Below are 18,517 nucleotides of genomic sequence, written 5' to 3'. Positions count from 1 at the left end.
GTCATTGGAAAACTGTTAATTGCTATAACAATGGATAATGAATGTATAAAAAGTGAATCATGGACATTCAACACAGATTTGTAAAGGGCATGACTAATTTATTTAAATTGTTTGAGGTCATTTCCAAACATATACACTACATGAATGTAGTGGATATGATGTATTTGGACTTTCAAAAATGCAATTCACAAAGTGCGCATAAGAAGCTTAGTGCAAAGATTAAAGTCTGTTGTGCAAAGTGACAGCATTGATAAGAGCATAAACTGAAGGATACAAAACAAGAGTGGGAGTAAAAGGATGCTCTCAACGTGGCAAGATATTGCTGACAGGCTGCTAAAGAAAATGTGCGTGGGTTATTGACTCTACATATACAAAAATTAATTTGTTTATTCTCATAAATTATTAGCAATAACAAGCTCAGTACATGACAAATGATAAAGGCAAAAGTGCAAGATGGGAAAATGTGGCAAATATAAGTCAATGTAAATAAAAGTAATATGTGAGAAAAAGAACAAAGAATGAAAATATAATCTATAGTGTAAAATTCTCAATAAAGTCAAGGTGCAGAACTGTCTAGAATTGCTGACACAGGAATCTGTGTCAATGACTGAGTGCTAATTACGCTGGCTGCTTTGTCCTAGATGGGCTCAAGCTTCTTGAATGTTGTTGGAGCTGCACTCATTGAAATAAGTGGGACATATTCAGTCACATTCCAGAATTGTGCCATGTAGACGGTGAACAGGTTTTGGGGACTTGGATGTTGAGTTGTACATGGCTAAATGCCCTGCCTTTTTAGCCACAGTATTTGGGAATGGAAACAGCAACAAATGACTGCCCCTTGTTGTCAGTTTGGCTGCCACTGAGCACTGACCTCGGTTCTCCTATTAACACATTCTGCTATCCTACCTCTGCCACTATTATCATTCTTCAGTCCCTAATTGCACCATTAACAGCCCTTGGTCTCCTGTCGATGGCATTTTTGTCAAACTTTCATTAACTCTGACCTAACACTGACTTTACATTCTACCTCACAGCCCTCTCCAAATATATGATTTACAATTCATCACATACCTATCCCTTTTCAGTTCTGTAGAAAGGTCACATGGACTCAAAACATTAACTGTTTCTCTCTCTCTCTCCACAGATGCTGCCAGACCTGCTGAGTTTATTCAGCATTTTCTGTTTTTACATCAACAAACACCCCCAATTCTGGCTTTATGATGGAGGCAAGGTCAATGATGAAGTAGATGAAGATCATTAGGCCTAGGGCCTGTGGAACTTCTACAGCAATAGTCAGGGGTAAAGATGATTAGTCTCTCTCAGTCACAACCACCTTTTTTGTGCTAGGTATGACTCTAGCTAGTGCAGAGTTTCCCATTATGTCAATTGTACTAGGTCTTAGTGATGTCACACCCTGTCAAATGCTGCCTTGATCAAAAAAGCAGTCACTCTCTCTTCAACTCTTTCTTCTCCATATTTGGACCAAAGCGATAATGAGGTCTGGAGTCAAGTGGTCTTGCTGGAACTCAAACTAAATCTCAGCGAACAGGTAAGTGTCACTTGATGGCAATGTCAACAAAACCTCCCATAACTTTGCTAATGATTGAGAGTAGACAGGTGGGGCAGCAATTGGTTGGGTTGGTTTTGTCCTGCTTTTCATTGACAAATCTGATATTGAGTTAGGATAGACATAATGGGCCAAGTAGTCTCCGGTGCTGAAAATCAAATAATTCTATGGGTGTGAAATTTAACTTTGGCAGAGGCAAGAAACTCTCTGCTGCATTACTAATGGTTTGTTAAAACCAGATGGGATGTATAATGGGATGCAAAAGTGTTAACATCCATTTGTACCGCAGGCAAAGAAAAATTTTACCATGACTTAATTTGAGTTGGAATCTTTTTTCCCCCAATTTTGCTTTCATTTTGTGTCCTTACAGCAGTGACCGTGATGGAGGACTATTCCAGTGGTAGGGCCACTCTTAACAATTCATCCAAATAATGTATAATTATTGATGGTAATTACTGTAATTACATTCTTCCAAGTTTGCATAGTATCATAAATATCCTCACAAAAACATATAATAAGAAAAAAAGTGACAGAATTATGGGTTGATTTGCATAGATTTCAAGGGCACTTGATTTCCATTAAAAAAGGTTTCTCACGAAGAGCAGTTACAAAAAATCTTGAATGTATCTAACATTATCTAGAAATATTATCATTACTAGGCATTTCCATTTGTGAAATCATGAGGTTTTTTGTGCAATTTCCATTTTGTTTTAAATATAAAAATCCAAGAGTTTACAAATGAATGCATCACTTAGTAGACAAGGAAAGCAAAATGCCTGATTTCAGAATGTAGACCATAAATGGAACAAATTATATTTTGACATTTTCATGGGGATTAGAGAAAATGGCAGAATCTTGTGGAAGCGACCAATGTCTAGCCTGCCAACTGGAAAGTCAGTGACAGACCAGTGTTGACTCCACTGGGGAAGACCCACCAAATCATGAGCCAATCAGGTCCTACCACAGGATCAGGGCCACTGGGGACATGGCGTCCAGCCATCGAGAGCTACCAACCTTGCATTGGCCAGCAGCTCTTTTGCTCAGTGACAACACCTAGAAGGTGACAGCTGCTGCTGGAATGACAGCCACTCAAGTCCAGGATCGAGGAGCGACCCAGGATGCAGGTAAGTAATGCTGAGAGGGTTTTCAAGGGATGGGGGTCATGGGGGAGGGAGTCTGTAGGTGTCAGCAGTGAAAGCAGGGGGTAGTTCTCAGGTGAGCCTCCCCTTCCCACCCAGCACTCCAGAAGACCACGTGCAACCTTGCACAAGTCAGGCTCCATTACTGGCCAGCTCCCTGTGTGCAAAGGGGTTAATACTGGCAGTAGTAGGATGAGGCCCTTCTGCGGGTGAGGGCACCAGGGCAGGAAGGCTGCTTACGGTCATGAGCAGCCTTTCCACCTTGGACTTCATCCGGGTGTAGCTGGGAAGGGGAAGGGGGCAGGGTCTCCTGAACACCATCCCCTCCCCCCTCAATCTCCTGCCTCCGAACACACCAGAGAAGTCAGAAGATTCCGCACAAAGTTTAAAATCTCAATTAGGAAACATCTGTTAGATGTACTGTTGTCAGCAAAATAAATACTGCAGCAATGAATGCTGTAATCAAGCATAGCAAAAAAGTTGCCACATGGGAGATCTCAGATTTATTACATGATTCTATATTTTAACAAAAGCATCTTTATGGAATAAGCTTTCCAGTACATTTACTGTTCAATTTGGACATGTAAAATGCTAATTTAAGAATCAAAAAATGTGATTTAGCAATGAAAAGATTTAGTTGACACTGGATTGTTTAAAATATCAAACAGCAGGACTTCTTCCAACTACAATCATCATCCTTGACTTTGGATGTCCTCTGAAAGAGAAATGAAAACAAGTACAGCCTCATGGAAAACAAAGAAAAACGGGAATAGACTTTTCCATCAACACTTTTGTGCTGTCAATTTAGCCAAGTCCATCAAGTCCAAAAGGGCATTGTAACAAAAATAAAAATGCAATTAATCCTGCTTGTGACCAATAAGTGCAGCAAAAGGAAATGGCAGACTATTGAAGAGGAAATGGTTGATAACAGACAATGCTAATTTGTCCATTGGGAACTTGCTACTTACGTAACTCAAACAGTTAGGCACAGCCTAATTACAAAAGGTGACACTGTGATAGCCTCATGTTACTCATAAGCTACAGCTCTTTCTTTCATGAATCATATTACCACCAGAACAATGCCTTTCTCATTTAATACCTGGCCAACATAGGAAGGAGCTCAGTTAACATAAACAAAGATAAAATGAGCTTTGATCATATGCTCAGTTCTAACTATCTTAATCAGTGTCCTGACATTGCCGTATTCAGTAACTTCTCCAAATCAGCTGCATTATAATTTATGGTACTTGAAGTATTCAGCAATGATGCCTGGGGAAAAGATAAGGACGGCCTAAACCGGGATGTTGGATTTATGTCACATTATCAGTAACCCCCACAGCTTTCCCCCTGATCTTGCAGAATCTTACTAGCTGTTCTGTCTGGAGACAATACACATCTCTTTAACCTGTGTTTAATGTTCCCTCCACCCACATTATCTGTACATTTAAGACCTGGCTGGCTGTAGAGATTTGCATTCTAATTAGTATTCTGTAACTTGATTTCTGTGTCTCTGTGCACTGTTGGAGAACAGATTTTCACTCCATCTGACGAAGGGGCAGCGCTCCGAAAGCTTATGGTATTTGCTACCAAATAAACCTGTTGGACTTTAACCTGGTGTTGTGAGACTTCTTACTGTGCTTACCCCAGTCCAACGCCGGCATCTCCACATCAAAAGATAAGCATCAGTTTTTAATAAGAGTCAGATTTCTAAAAAATGTGGCGAGATCTTTTAATATTTGTTGGTTAAACGGCAAAAGGGCGGCATAGTGGTTGGTACTGCCACCTCACAGCGCCAGGGACCTGGGTTCAAATCTGACCTCGGGTGAGTGTGTGGAGTTTGCACGTACTCCCAGTGTCTGCGTGGGTTTCCTCCGGGTGCTGCGGTTTCCTCCCACACTCCAAAGATGTGCGGATTAGGTGGATTGGCCATGCTAAATTGTCAAGGGCTGGATGGGATTGTCATTGGTGCTGGCTCAATGGACTGAATGGCCTCCTTCTACACTGTCGGGATCCTATGATTCTATGAAACAAAGCCTCACTCGCCACAGCTAACCCTGAATACAATAGAAAATAGTTTGCCTACAAGAAAAATATATCAGATGACTAGGAATAGTCAAAACAACTCAATGTGTGCCAGTGAAGTAATTTGAAATTGTATTGTTTAAAATTCACCATGGTATTATTCATAATTTGACATTTACATGATATTTAACTGGACAAATAGTTGACACAAAGAAAGGGCCTATTGCTACACAAATTTGTGCCAGTTGAAATTCAATACAGATCAATGCAAATTACACAATGGCAGGAAAAAGGATGCAACAAGTATCTCAAGGAATGTGCGGCAGTAACTAAAGATAAAGCAGAATGGGATGTGGTCGCACGTTCAGCATTAAGTATATCAGATCAGTGGTCACCAAGATTAGGAAACACAATTAAAAATGTTCCGAAGAGGAGTCATATTGGACTTGAAACTTTAACTGCCTGCTCTGTTTTTTCTCACACTAACTGTTTTTATTTCAAAACAGCATCTGCTTTATTTTCCTTTTAAAGTTAGCCTCTTGGAGATGCAGAACTTGAATGTTGCGGAGAAAAATGACTTGCCCCCAAAAGCTTTTCATCCTGCAGTCAGTCAAATTTCAAAAGGAACAACAATTTAAACTGCATGAGAAAAGGGAGGCTGACTGTTTGGCAAATTGGCTTTAATTGGTCCAGACATTACCATGGTGAATGCACAAGGAAGCTGTTGTCCCCCATGTCTTATTTATTCAAAAAAGGTGAAAAATCTGGATATACTCCTTTTTCCTGCAGAGGTTGCATTAGCTTCTAGGAAGCTTAAATGAGCTACAATGCGAGCCCAACTGATCATTTTAAATTGGTTGTTGATGTAATTCTTAACACACTAAGGATTGTTCACCAAATATAGAATCACATCTAACATTAGAGATTATGTCTTGGCGTTTGCAAGCATGGGTTTGTTGAGTACTGTCAGTACTCTGCCTATTGTGAACAGCTCTTTGATATGATCTGCCAGTCACTGGGATGTGTGCCCCATATATCTAGCATCACACCAGCACTTAAATTCATGCACCACATTGCTCATTTGTGTGGCAGGAAGAACATCTTTTTGGCTTGATGGCAGCATTGTGTTAGTGGAAAATACCACTTGTGTTGCCAGTGTATAGTAGCAGTGTGAATTGTTAGCTTCACCTATTGCTCAAATTCCAGGGTAATCTGAGGTAGACTGGACACCTTTCAGGTCCAAATGCCTTGAGACTATTTATGAGCATGCACGATACACAGCAACGATCTGATCAAGATAGCCATTATCCTAGATAGCTCTGATGCACCCTAATTCATTGTAAACCCTATACATTGAGCAAGTGGCTTGAGTTCCATTTACACAATTACCAATAAGGCCAATCTTGCAGTGCAGGAAGCTGGAAGAATCCCAATGTGTAAACTGACCATTGAAGTAGGTTTCCATAGACATTAGTGGAGAACCCTTTTGCAGATTTCTCAACTAGCATGCCAAGGAAAAGGAGTTTGTTAGACAGCTCCATTTCAAAGATCAATTTGCTCTCGATATGCAGGTCGCCTGCGGGGCTAATTGTATACTTCTCTTAAAAAGCCAGCACAGGCACGATGGACTAAATAGTTTCCTTATGTGCCATGTTGTCCAATGGTTCTATAATATAAAAAGGTCTCAGTTAGTCTGCTATGAGCAGTGTTGGACTTGGCATTATGGTTTCTGATAGGTTACAATGCTGATTCACTAGGATGATGTCCAATATAAGGAAATACAAATACAAAGAAAGACTTGGAAAACTGTGCCATTTATTTGTTAGAACAAGTGAACTGTATGCGTGGTACGATAGAAATAGTTGAAACAATGAAAAGATGGAAGGTAGGTGGAAGCAGCACAGGCTCCTAGAAGAAAGTGCCATAGATACAAGAAAGGAAAAAAAGAACATGCATTGATGTAATGCATTTCAGAACTTCGGATGTCCCAAAGTGAAGTTTTTTAAAAATCTTTTAAGTACAACAATGATTATAATATAGGGAAATGGAGTAATTCCTTTTGAGCACTGTAAGGTTCCACACAACAATGAAATGCATCTATTGATTCAGAGATGAACGTTGGCTAGAATATTGGGAGAACCCTCCTGATTTTATTTCAAATAGTTCTATGGGATTATTTATGACCATGTCCATCTGAGAGGACTCTCCCAGAGACAGCACTTTCGGCAAAATGGCAGTCCAGACCATGTCTTCAAGTCACTAGAGTAGGGCTTGAACCCACAACTTTCTGACTGAGAGGCATGAGTGAGACATTTTTAACAGAGAGCTAGAGACACTCCTTTGCAGATTTATGAGGCTGTGGAATTTTCCTCCAGGATTGGTGTTTGGAATACTTCATCAACATGTTTGGATAAGTAGATGAAGAAAAAGAGGACAAAGGTATATGGGAACAGGGCTGATAACGAGATGAGAATTTTTATTCATGTGGAGGCTAAATATCGACCTGGTGTAGTTGGACAGAAAAGCCTGCCTTTAGTAATTGCACACTTGCACGACATATTGTGAAAGCTCCATTACTGACCATTATAACTTACCATGAAGCTAGTTGTGAAAGAACCACAGTTAGAGTGGTGGAAGTATATTTGCTGGCATCTTAGATGAAAAGTGCATTTTGTTCAAATTGCTCCAGATTCCGATTAAACAAAGTGAATTTTTAAAAATCTTTCATCACTGAGATTCTCAAGAAGGTCCTCTTTTCCTTTTCGCCTGCTTACAGTGACATGATTACAGCTCCAATATAAACATCAATATACTAACTTTAAATTGGCCTGTGAACGGCCCAATTCTGGAAAATCATGCTAAAGAGTAGGATTGCAGATTTCCCGCTCTGTAGAATGGTTTCCCAATATCAAGTAAGTAGCACAGTTTTGGGCTCAGATCATCATCCTCCAAGATTGCCTTTGCATCTGGAAGAATTGAAGATTCATTTTCCGGACACTCTTGTCAGCAACCTAGGAGAAACTTCACAGGGGCATCAGAATTTTTTTTTAATGTTCTTTGAACACTTTCACTCATTGGTTCCAAAAATATAGGAGATGAAGCTGTTGGATGGGCAAAGACAATTGAGGGTCATGTGTTGGAACCTCCTTCAATACAGCAGATCTGAGCAAATACGACAACTCTTATCTCTAGCAGGTTTGATGTTTTATGCCCCACTAATTTCAATGAAACCATTATCACTGGAGTGGGATAGTTCTGTTGTACAAATTGAGTATGAATCTCCCCAAAGCTATCCACAATTTACAAGGTACAAGTCAGGAGTGTGGTGGAATATCCTCCACTTGCCTGGATGCGTCAGCTCAAACAACATTGAATGAGCCTGACACCATCAAGGACAAATCAGCTCACTTGATTGGCACGCCATCCACTAACTCCAACATTTACTCACTCCATCACCAACGCACAGTGATAGCAGTGTCCACTATCTACAAAATGCAATGCAGCAACACACCAAGGCTCCTTCAACAGCACCTTTCAAACCTGTGACCTCTACTATCTAAAAGCTCAGGGCAGCAAATGCATGGGAACACCACCACCTCCAAGTTCCCCTCCATGACATACACCATCCTAATTTAGAACCACATCACCGTTCCTTCACTGTTGCTGGATTAAAATCCTAGAACTCTCACCCTAACTGCACTGTGGGTGTATGTGCACTAAACGGACTGTAGTGGTTCAAGAAGGAAGCTCTTCACCACCTTGTTCAGGGCAATTAGTGCAATAAATGCTAGCCGAGCCAGCACATCCTGTGAAAGAATATTTTAAAAATCCAAAATGTCAAGAGTAGTTCTTCTTTACAAAGTTTAACCTATTACATGTTTTAAATGGTTGCATCATAATGAAATAAACTCAAAGTTGCTCACAATTCTGTGATCAAAAGTTAAGAATACAAGGGTATTTAAGATAGGTTTTTTTAAGACATTTTTAGACTAAGTCACACGTTTGCAAGTTTACAATCCCAAAAAATGCTTTGGTATGCAATAAAACCAACATATTTTTCTGCAACTTTTACCAACTTATGTTGTACTGATGACAGTGCTGAATTTGGCAGCAAACTGACAATACAAGTTCACCCCGTCCCCAGTACAGCGAATATCACACGAACATTTTATAAATTTATTCTCAGGATAGGGGTGAAGCTGAGAAGGCACTAAACCACTGAATGTGGAGCTTTTTCTGGCAATTGTTTCCACAAGTAACTAGCTTGTGAGACATCCACATAGAACATAAAGGATGAATCAGGAATGAGGGACTTCAACAATGCGGAGAGATTGGAGAAACTGTGCTTAGACTACTTGGAAGAAAAGCTTAAGAGGAACAGTTGATAGTGGTGTTCAAAATCATGAATGGTTTTGAAGCGTAAATAAGGAGATTGTGTTTTCAGTGACAGGAATGGTGACAACCAGAAGATCCGGATTTAAAAGACAACATGGAGAAACATTTTCCTTTACATGATGAGTAGTTGTGACCTTGAGAGACAGTGGAAGCGGATTTTAGTCACGTTCAAGAGCATGGAAGGAGGGAAATGGGGAGAAATCTCATGGAAAATAAATTGGGGGAGGGGGATGTGAGAAATTAATTGGATAGCTCCATCAAACATCCAGCACAGGCACAATGGGTAAAGAATTCCCTTTTGTGCTGTATTAATTTAGGATTCTTCAATGATTCAAGAAACTTAATGAAACACTTCATGAAACTGCAGGGATAACTGGAAAATCTCCCACGTACAACCCCCTGAGGATCAGAAATATGTGCCAGTATTTATAGTACAGGAAGAAGTGAGTATTAATCAAGGACACATCAAAAGCAAAAGTAACTTAAACAAAATAATAATAATGAAGAAAACAATGGCACAAAACAGTGACAAATCCCCAGGACAGATCCATCCCTGGGTTTTAAAGGAAGTATAGGAGACTTTGCCAATGTCCTAACTATAATCTTCCAAGGCTCTCTCAACACAGGAACTGTTCCATTCCTGTGGGAAATTGCACGTTATTTAGAAAAAGTGAGTGCCAAAACAGGCATTTAAAGGCTGTTAGCCTATCATCTGTTTTCAGCAAATAATTAAGCTCTAGAACTAAGGATAGGGTGGCTACACACCTTGAAATGTTTAAGCTAAGAGAGGACCAGCATAGATTTTGCACCCAGTTTTGGGCACCATTTCAGGAAAGATGTGAAGGCATTAGCGAGAGTGCAGAAAAGATTTACAAGACTGGTTCTAGGGATGAGGAACTTTAGTTTCACTGGCTGTCTTGTCTGGAGACAATACACATCTTTTTAGCCTGTCTTGATGCTCTCTCCACTCCCATTGTTTTGTTTCTTAAAGACTGGATTAGTTGTAAGTATTCGCATTCCAACCATTATTCATGTAAATTGAGTCTGTGTCTTATAAGTTCTGTTTGTGAACAGAATTCCCACTCACCTGAAGAAGGGGCTCAGAGCCTCGAAAGCTTGTGTGGCTTTTGCTACCAAATAAACCTGTTGGACTTTAACCTGGTGTTGTTAAACTTCTTACTGTGTTTACCCCAGTCCAACGCCGGCATCTCCACATCAGAACTTTAGTTATGCACATAGATGGGAGAACTGGGGGCTCTTTTCCTTGGATAAGAAAAGGTTGAGATACGAAAGAAGAGTTGAGACCCAACCAGATCAGCCATGATCTTACTGAATTGCAGAGCAACCTCAAAGGGCTGAATGGCCTACTTCTGCTTCCAAGTTCTATGTTCCTACGATCTGTATAGCTAATTTGCGCCCAATGAACTGGATTACTTTGGCCACTTCAAAAAAAATCAATGGGCAAGTAAATGTCTATTGATATTATTTACATGGACCTTCAGTAAGCATTCTATAAGATCCCTCATAACAGACTTTTAGTTAAACTAGAAACGCGGGGGATTGAAAGCAAGCTATTGACCAATTTAGAAAATGATTTAGTGAGAGGTGACAAACAAAAATTGATCTACTTCTGCCTTAAAAGTATTCATTGACCCTGCTTCCGCTCGCTGTCTTCTGAGGGTCAGAATTCCAAAGTCGCACAACCATTAGAAAGAAATTCCCCTCATCTCTTTCCTATAAGACTAATGCCTAATTTTAAAACTGTGCCCCCTGGGGTGGGTGGGTGGTGGGGGGCGTCCACATGATATGAGCATGGGTTTCCATGAGCTCTGGCACTACTCATCTTTTAATCCTTTCTGTTATCCTGATGCACAACCTGTAATTAATTGACTGTTACATATTATTTGGGCAATGTTTATGGAAGGTCCTAGTTAACTTTTTTGACTGTGGAGAGCAGAATTAGGTCGAAGAACCCTTGTTTGTCTGATGCGATCGGCGCTGATTTGGCGGGGGCCAGTTCTCAGTGGCGACGTTGCCGGTGAGAAGGTCCACGCTCGGGTGGTGCTGTTGGCGCCATGATGAAGACCATGTTTATGAGCAAAAATATGGAGGATGCATTCTACTCAACGGCACAGATTATGAGTGCGCACCATGATGAACTGCAAGATATCCTATAGGGAATGAATGGTACAGAAATGATCATCTTCCAACTCAAGCGGGAGGTTTCCTCAGTGAAGACTCACCTTCGATCTTTGGAAATCTTGCTGCATGGTATGCCGAACATCCCATTTTGCTCCTGATTATGTAGTGTCATCTTTTGTGTCCTTGCTGATGGCTCTGTGTTCTGGCCGGGAGCCCTCTTCTTTCTTTTTTGTTAGGGAGTGCTCCAAGTGAATTGTGTGTCTTGGGGGTCGTGCAATACATGCTTCATTTTTTTTGTATGCTGTAATCCTTGCATTTGCATGGAAAGAGTACATTCTTTTGCAGTACCCTTTGCTTTAGTTAAAGAAAAGATGGGTAGCACCACAGCAGGGTGGTGGGTGGACAGATAGATGTAGAGTTGGTTGGTATGGCCTTATGTCCTCATTTTAGGTAAGGAAACATGGACTATTTCCTCGGGTGAATGGAGCGGTAACTAGGGGGCATAACTATAGGGTTCATGGTGGGAGATATAGGAAGGATGTCCAAGGTAGGTTTTTTACTCAGAGAGTGGTTGGGGTGTGGAATGGACTGCCTGCAGGGATAGTGGAGTCAGAAACTTTAGAAACATTTAAGAAGCTATTGGATAGGCACATGGAGTACTTCGGGATGATAGGGAGGAAATAGCTTGATCTGGGTTTCAGACAAAGCTCGGCACAAAATCGTGGGCCGAAGGGTCTGTTCTGTGCTGTACTGTTCTATGTTCTATGAAACCTCCCTATTAGAATTATTGGTGTTGTGTTTTTTTTTGTTTTCTTAGTTTTCTGAGTCTAAGAAATCGGGTGCGTATCCTATGGTGGTGCAGACGGACTAAATATCCTGGAGAGAACTGGACTTCTCTTTCTTGCCATTGGCACTTCTGTTTGGTGGGAGTGTGGGGATTGTGGTGGTGCATGCCCAAACATGGTTGATAGTCCTTGAGTTTTGAATTTCTATTTTCCTGCTCTGTGAACGTGAGTGCACCATAATGCTATGTTTTCAAGGCCCTGTCGTGTAGTCCTGATTCCCTACACTTTTTCTGTGGTTCTTTCAATATCCGTACAGGAGGCGGCGCTGACCATAACGGCAGGAATTGTGAAATCTGGTTCTTTGAATGATTTGTATTGATCTTTGCTGGTCCTTTCCATGTATATAAGACAATTGTTCCGTACTGTACTGAATCCTGGGAATTTGTTGGGTATTGTACTGAATATAAAATTGAAAATTCTCAATAAAAATATTTTTTTTTAAACTGTGCCCTCTTCTTCTGGACTCACCCACAAGAGTAAACATCCTTTCAAAATCTACCTTATCAATACCATTCAGGATCTTATATACTTCAATCAAGTCACCACTCATTCTTCTAAATGCTTGTGGAAACAAGCGCAGTCTTTCCAATCTATCTACTTCATGGCCATTGAAACTTTCCATCATCCCTAGACTCAATTTCTCTAATGCCTCCCTATCAGCCATCTGAGCTCCACTCACTATAAACTCTAAACTGTCCAAAATAGGAAACTAACATCTGTCTCATAATAAATCCTACTGATCCATTACTACTATCTTCACTTAGTAACATTGCCTCTCTGTCCCCCGATACATATAAATTTAAATGAAAAAAATCCTGCCATGGTCTCACCCTCCTCTGTAACCTTATTTCTCCTTATGTCCTCTGGCTTTCTGTATACTCTTTTCGCCCTGTATTCTATTCATGGCAGACCTTTCTACTCTCTGGGACTCCCACTAAACCCCTCCACTTCTCAAAAGTTCCATAAAATGAAGCCAGGATAAACTGCTCTGAAAAGACCTGAATATAAATGATCCTGAAGGAAAGTGATAAACAATTAAGAGAAGGAAGGAGAACATATGAGAAGACACCGTCAGCTAAGGTAAAAGTAAATCCAAAATCTTCCATAAGCATATAAATACTAAAAGCATTGTAAAAGGAATGGGGTCGATTAGGGACCTAAAAGGGGATCTATGCATAAAGGCAGGGGGCTTGGCTGAAGCACTAAATGAGTATTTTGCATTGGTCTTTACCAAGTAAAAAGTTGCTGGTCAAGCCTTAGTGAAAGACCAGGTAGTTGAGACACTGCATGGGCTGAAAACTTGATCAAGAGGAGGTAGTAGATAGGCTAGCTGGAGAAGTCAGCTGGACCAGGCAAAATCCAAGGGTACTGAAGAAAACAGGGGGGGAAATCATGGAAACATAGGCCATAATATTGAAGTTTAAATGTATTTATTAGTGTCACAACTAGGCTGAACTGGTAATGAAGTTACTATGAAAATCCCCTAGTCGCCACACTCGGGTACACTGAGGGAGAATTTAGCATGCCCAATGCACCTAACCAGTATGTCTTTTGGACAGTGGGAGCAAACCAGAGCACCCGGATGAAACCCACGCAGACACAGGGAGAACACGCAGACTCCGCAGGCAGTGACCCAAGCCAGGAATCGAACCCAGGTCCCTGGCGCTGAGGCAGCAGTGCTAACCACTGTGCCACCATGCCACCCAATATGCCAATCCTCTTTGGATACAGGTATGGTGCCAGAGAACTAGAGAATTGCAAATATTACATTTTTGTTCAAAATAAGCTGTAAGCATGAATTCAGCAACTACAGACCAACCAGTTTAAGCTTGGTGGCGGGAAAGCTTTTAGAAATGATAATTCTGGACAAAATCAACAATCACTTGGACAAATGTGGATTAATCAGGAAAGCAAATAGTGTTTAACAAGCCTGTTTGAATTTTTCTGATGAGCATCATTGAGGGTAATGCGATTATTGTGGTATATGTGGACTTGCACAAGCACTTGATACATTGCTACATTTCATTAACAAAGTTACAGTCCATGGAAAGGAACAGTAACAACATGGATACAAAATTGGCTGAGGGACAGGAAACAAAGTAGTGGTGAATGACTGCTTTTCAGATCGGGTGGTGAGGTTCCCAAGGGATTGATGCGAGGTCCCCTGCTTTTTTTGCTATATACCAAAATGACCTAGACGCGAGTGTTCAGGACTCAGTATCAACATTTGTGGATGACATCCAACTTGGAAGAATTGTGTACAGTGAGGAGGACAGCATTAGACTTCAAGGGGATATAACTAGGTTGGTGGAATGAGTGGACAAGTGGCAGTAAAAGCCTAATGGAATGATTAATTTTGGTAAGAACAGGAATAGAAAGGGTACAATTTGAAAGGGGATGCAGGAACAGAGGGATCTGGGTGTATACTGTAGCACTGCTGCCTCACAGCACCAGGGACCAAGTTCAATTCCGGCCTCGGTTACTGTGTGGAGTTTGCACTTTCTCCCCGTGTCTGCGTGGGTTCCTCCGGATTCCTCCCAAAAACGTGCAGGTTAGGTGGATTGGCAATGCTAAATTGACCCTAGTGTCAGGGGGATTAGTAGCGTAAATGTGTGGGGTTACGGGAATAGGGCCTGGGTGGGATTGTGGTCGGTACAGACTCGATGGGCTGAATGACCTCCTTCTGTACTGTAGGGGGTCTATGATTCTATACTCTTGAGTAACAAGTAAACAAATGAACTTGAGTAACTAATAAGCCCTTAAAAGGGCATTGTAACAAAAATGTTAATGGAAATTGAACAAATTAAATTAAAATGTTTCTGGGGTGGATTATGCACCCCAGCCCCTCCTGCACTCATTGGTCACAGAGGCCTTCCACAGGAACACAGGTGTGAACTCGGCCACAGAAAAGGGCAGAGAGTTGGGCCAAACGACACCCTCAACTGCCCGCTGATGGATCTTTTAATTGCCATCTTGGTCAGGTCCAGCAGCAGATTAACAAGGAGGTCCTCCTCCCTCCCTCCTATCCCCCTGCACATTGTATGGCCAAAGATCAGGAACCTGGGTCTGAAGTGCAACCAAAGTTCGAGGAGTCGCCCCTTCAAATAACTAAAAAAAAGACACTGCAACCTTGCACTATATTTTTTATATATATATACACATGGAACACTGACTCAAGGTGCAAGACCTCCACGTCACCTCCAAATGGTGTGATGGAATACCACAGTGTGTTCAGACAGTTGATGAGGGTGAGGAACTGAAGGGTGCGCAGCAGACTAATGCCGTTCTAGCTAATGTCACACCAATATTCAAAAAGGGAGATAGAGAGGAAACAGGGAATTATAGACCAGTAAGCCAAACATTGGTAGTAGGGAAAATTCTCAAATCCATTATCAAAGACTTTATAGTGGAGCATTTAGAAAGCAGTGGCAGAATCAGACAGGGTCAACATGGACTTACGAAGGGGAAATCATGCTTGACAAATCTGTTGTAATTCTTTGAGATGTAACTAATAAAATTGACAAGGGGGAGCAGTCGATGTGGTATATTTGGACTTTCAGAAAGCATTTGACAAAGTCCCGCAAAAGAGGTTATCGTGCAAGAATAAAGCACATGGGATTGGGGGAAGTGTACTGAGATGGATAGAAAACTGGTTGGCAGAGAGGAAACAAAGAGTAGGAATTAATGGGTGCTTTTCAAATTGGCAGCAGTAACTAGTGGGGTGCCACAGGGATCGGTGCTGGGACCCCAGCTATTCACAATATATATATTAATGATTTGGATGAGTGAACAAAATGTAACATCTCAAAGTTTGCAGATGATACCAAGTTGGGTGGGAGGGTGAACTGTGACGAGAATACAGAGATCCTTCAGAATGATCTGGACAAGTTGGGCGAGTGGGTAAATCAATGGCGGATGCAGTATAATTTGGATAAATGTGAAGTTATTCACTTTGGAAGCGAAAACAAGGAGGCAGATTACTACCTGCATGAGTGTAAATTGGGAGAGGGGAGTGTGCAGCGGGACCTGGGTGTCCTTGTGCACCAGTCACTGAAGGTAAGCATGCAGCTGCAGCAAGCGATAAAGGAGGGAAATGGCATGTTGGCCTTCATTGCAAGAGGTTTTGAGTATAGGAGTAGGATGTATTGTTGCAATTATACAGGGCCTTGATGAGGCCACACCTCGAGTACTGTATGCAGTTCTGTCTCCATTTCTAAGGAAAGATGTTCTTGCCCTCGAGGGAGTGCAGCGAAGGTTTACCAGGCTGATTCCGAGGATGGCAGGACTGATGTATGAAGAGAGATTGACTAGGTTTTCGCTGGAGTTCAGACGAATGAGGGGGGATCTCATAGAGACTTACAAAATTCTAACAGGACTAGACAGGGTAGATGAGGGAGGATGTTCCCGATGGTGGGGGGGTCCAGAACCAGGGGTCACAGTCTGAGGATTCAGGGTAGACCATTTAGGACAGAGGTGAGGAGACATTTCTTCACCCAAAGAGTGGTGAGCCTGTGGAATTCATTACCACAGGAAGTAGTTGATGCCAAAACATTGAATGTATTCAAGAGGTGGCTGGATATAGCACTTGGGGCGAATAGGATCAAAGGTTATGGGGGAAAAAACAGGATTAGGCTATTGAGTTGAATGATCAGCCATGATAGTGGAGCAGGCTTGAAGGGCCAAATGGCCTCCTCCTGCTCCTATCTTCTATGTTTAGCACACAGTACAGGAAATCCCTCTGTTGAAAACTGAAAGGCACAGAGGGAATTTCTGAAAAACAACTCAAATTGTGGGGCCACAGCTCCTGAGGGAGGTTTTGGGACACAGGGCCAGTGTGAAATTCCATTCGAATTGGGATAAGTTCAGACAGGACTCCACCGCACACTTGAGCTCAACACCTCAAGGACCTGGATATATAGGTGTACAAATCTTTGATGATGACAGGGCAGGTTGAGCAAGCAATTAACAAAGCATACAGGATCCTAGGTTTTATAAGAACATAAGAACATAAGAAATAGGAGCAGGAGTAGGCCATCTAGCCCCTCGAGCCTGCCCCGCCATTCAATAAGATCATGGCTGATCTGACGTGGATCAGTACCACTTACCCGCCTGATCCCCATAACCCTTAATTCCCTTACCGCTCAGGAATCCGTCCATCCGCGCTTTAAACATATTAGGGATCTGGAGTACCAAAGCAAAGAAGTTATTTTAAACTTTTGTAAAATGTTGGTTCGACCAAAATGCTGGTTCCAGTTCTGGGCATGACACTTTAGGAAAAGTAATAAGTACGGCAATGCATTAAAGAGAATGCAGGAAAGATTCAGGAGAATAATTCTAGGAATGAGAAACTTCAGTTACATGTATAGATTGGAGAAGCTGGAGTTGTTTGCTTTGGGAAAAAAGATTAATAGATTTGATTAAGTTGTTCAGGACAGAGTAAATAGGGAAAAATATTCCTGTTGGCAGAAAGATTGAGAACCAGAGGACATCAATTTAAGATAATTTTAAAAGAATCAGAGGTGATACGAAGAAAGACATTTTTACACAACCATGAGTTAGGACCTAAAGCTTTCAAAATGGAATTGGACATGCTGAAAAAAAATTCTCAAGATTATGGGTTAGAAGTGGAGGAGGGAGTCAGGTCGAGTACCAATCATGGATGGAACTTTTAAGTTTTCCTTGGAGCAGAGAAGACTGATCGAGGTGTACAAGATTATGAGGGACATGGACACAGTGGATAAGGAGCAGCTGTTGCCCTTAGTTGAAGGCTCTGTCACATGGGGACAGAAGTTCAAGGTGAGGGGCAGGAGGTTTGGGGGAGGAAAAACCCTTTTACCCAGCGGGTGGTGACGGTCTGGAATGTGCTGCCTGGGAGGGTGGTCGAGGCTGGTTACCTCATATCCTTTAAAAAGTATCTGGATGAGCACTTGGCACATCATAACATTCAGGGCTGTGGGCCAAGTGCTGGCAGATGGGGTTAGGTGGGAGTTCAGGTGTTTCTAATGTGTCGATGTGGACTCTATGGGCCACATGGCCTCTTACTGCGATATGAGCTGCTGTCCTCTGTGAAGTGCCGGTGAAAGTTCTCTGATGCTTTAAGGGGAGTTTTACCGATGAACATTGTGGTTGGAATGGAGATTAAATTGATAACCAGCCCTGCCCTCCCCCAGTACCTTTCGCAGAGACTCTCTCAGGCTGAAATGTTCCTGACTGTAGATACCGTCCTGCGGAGCCGCCACCGAACTTGTCTCCCGGGCCACTTTCTCAGAGTAACAGCGGGACCGAGACCCAAACCAGGCCCCGGACACAACCCCAGACCCAGGCCGGGCCCACAGCCCGAAGCGGCTCCGCAACAACAACCGGGAGCAACTGGAGGCCATTGTGAGGGTGAATGCGCAGGCGCAGAG

The 18,517-nt window shown here is 42.0% G+C and overlaps 1 protein-coding gene across 1 annotated transcript in view; it reads right to left on the bottom strand.

Moving 5' to 3' along the window:
* Nucleotides 1-18,511, bottom strand: part of LOC144509177 (putative acyl-CoA dehydrogenase 6) — a 64,773-nt gene extending 46,262 nt beyond the window's left edge. Inside the window, exon 1 of the mRNA XM_078237613.1 lies at nucleotides 18,284-18,511. Within this exon, the coding sequence (XP_078093739.1) occupies nucleotides 18,284-18,490 (207 nt within the window). The 5' untranslated portion in view covers nucleotides 18,491-18,511. The remainder of the gene's footprint in view (nucleotides 1-18,283) is intronic.
* Between the last annotated feature and the right edge of the window lie 6 nt (nucleotides 18,512-18,517).

The sequence above is a fragment of the Mustelus asterias genome, chromosome 2 (genome assembly GCF_964213995.1).
Source record: "Mustelus asterias chromosome 2, sMusAst1.hap1.1, whole genome shotgun sequence".
Classification (NCBI taxonomy): Eukaryota; Metazoa; Chordata; class Chondrichthyes; order Carcharhiniformes; family Triakidae; genus Mustelus; species Mustelus asterias.
Note: the sequence above shows the minus strand (reverse complement) of the source record. Positions and strands in the feature narration are given on the sequence as shown.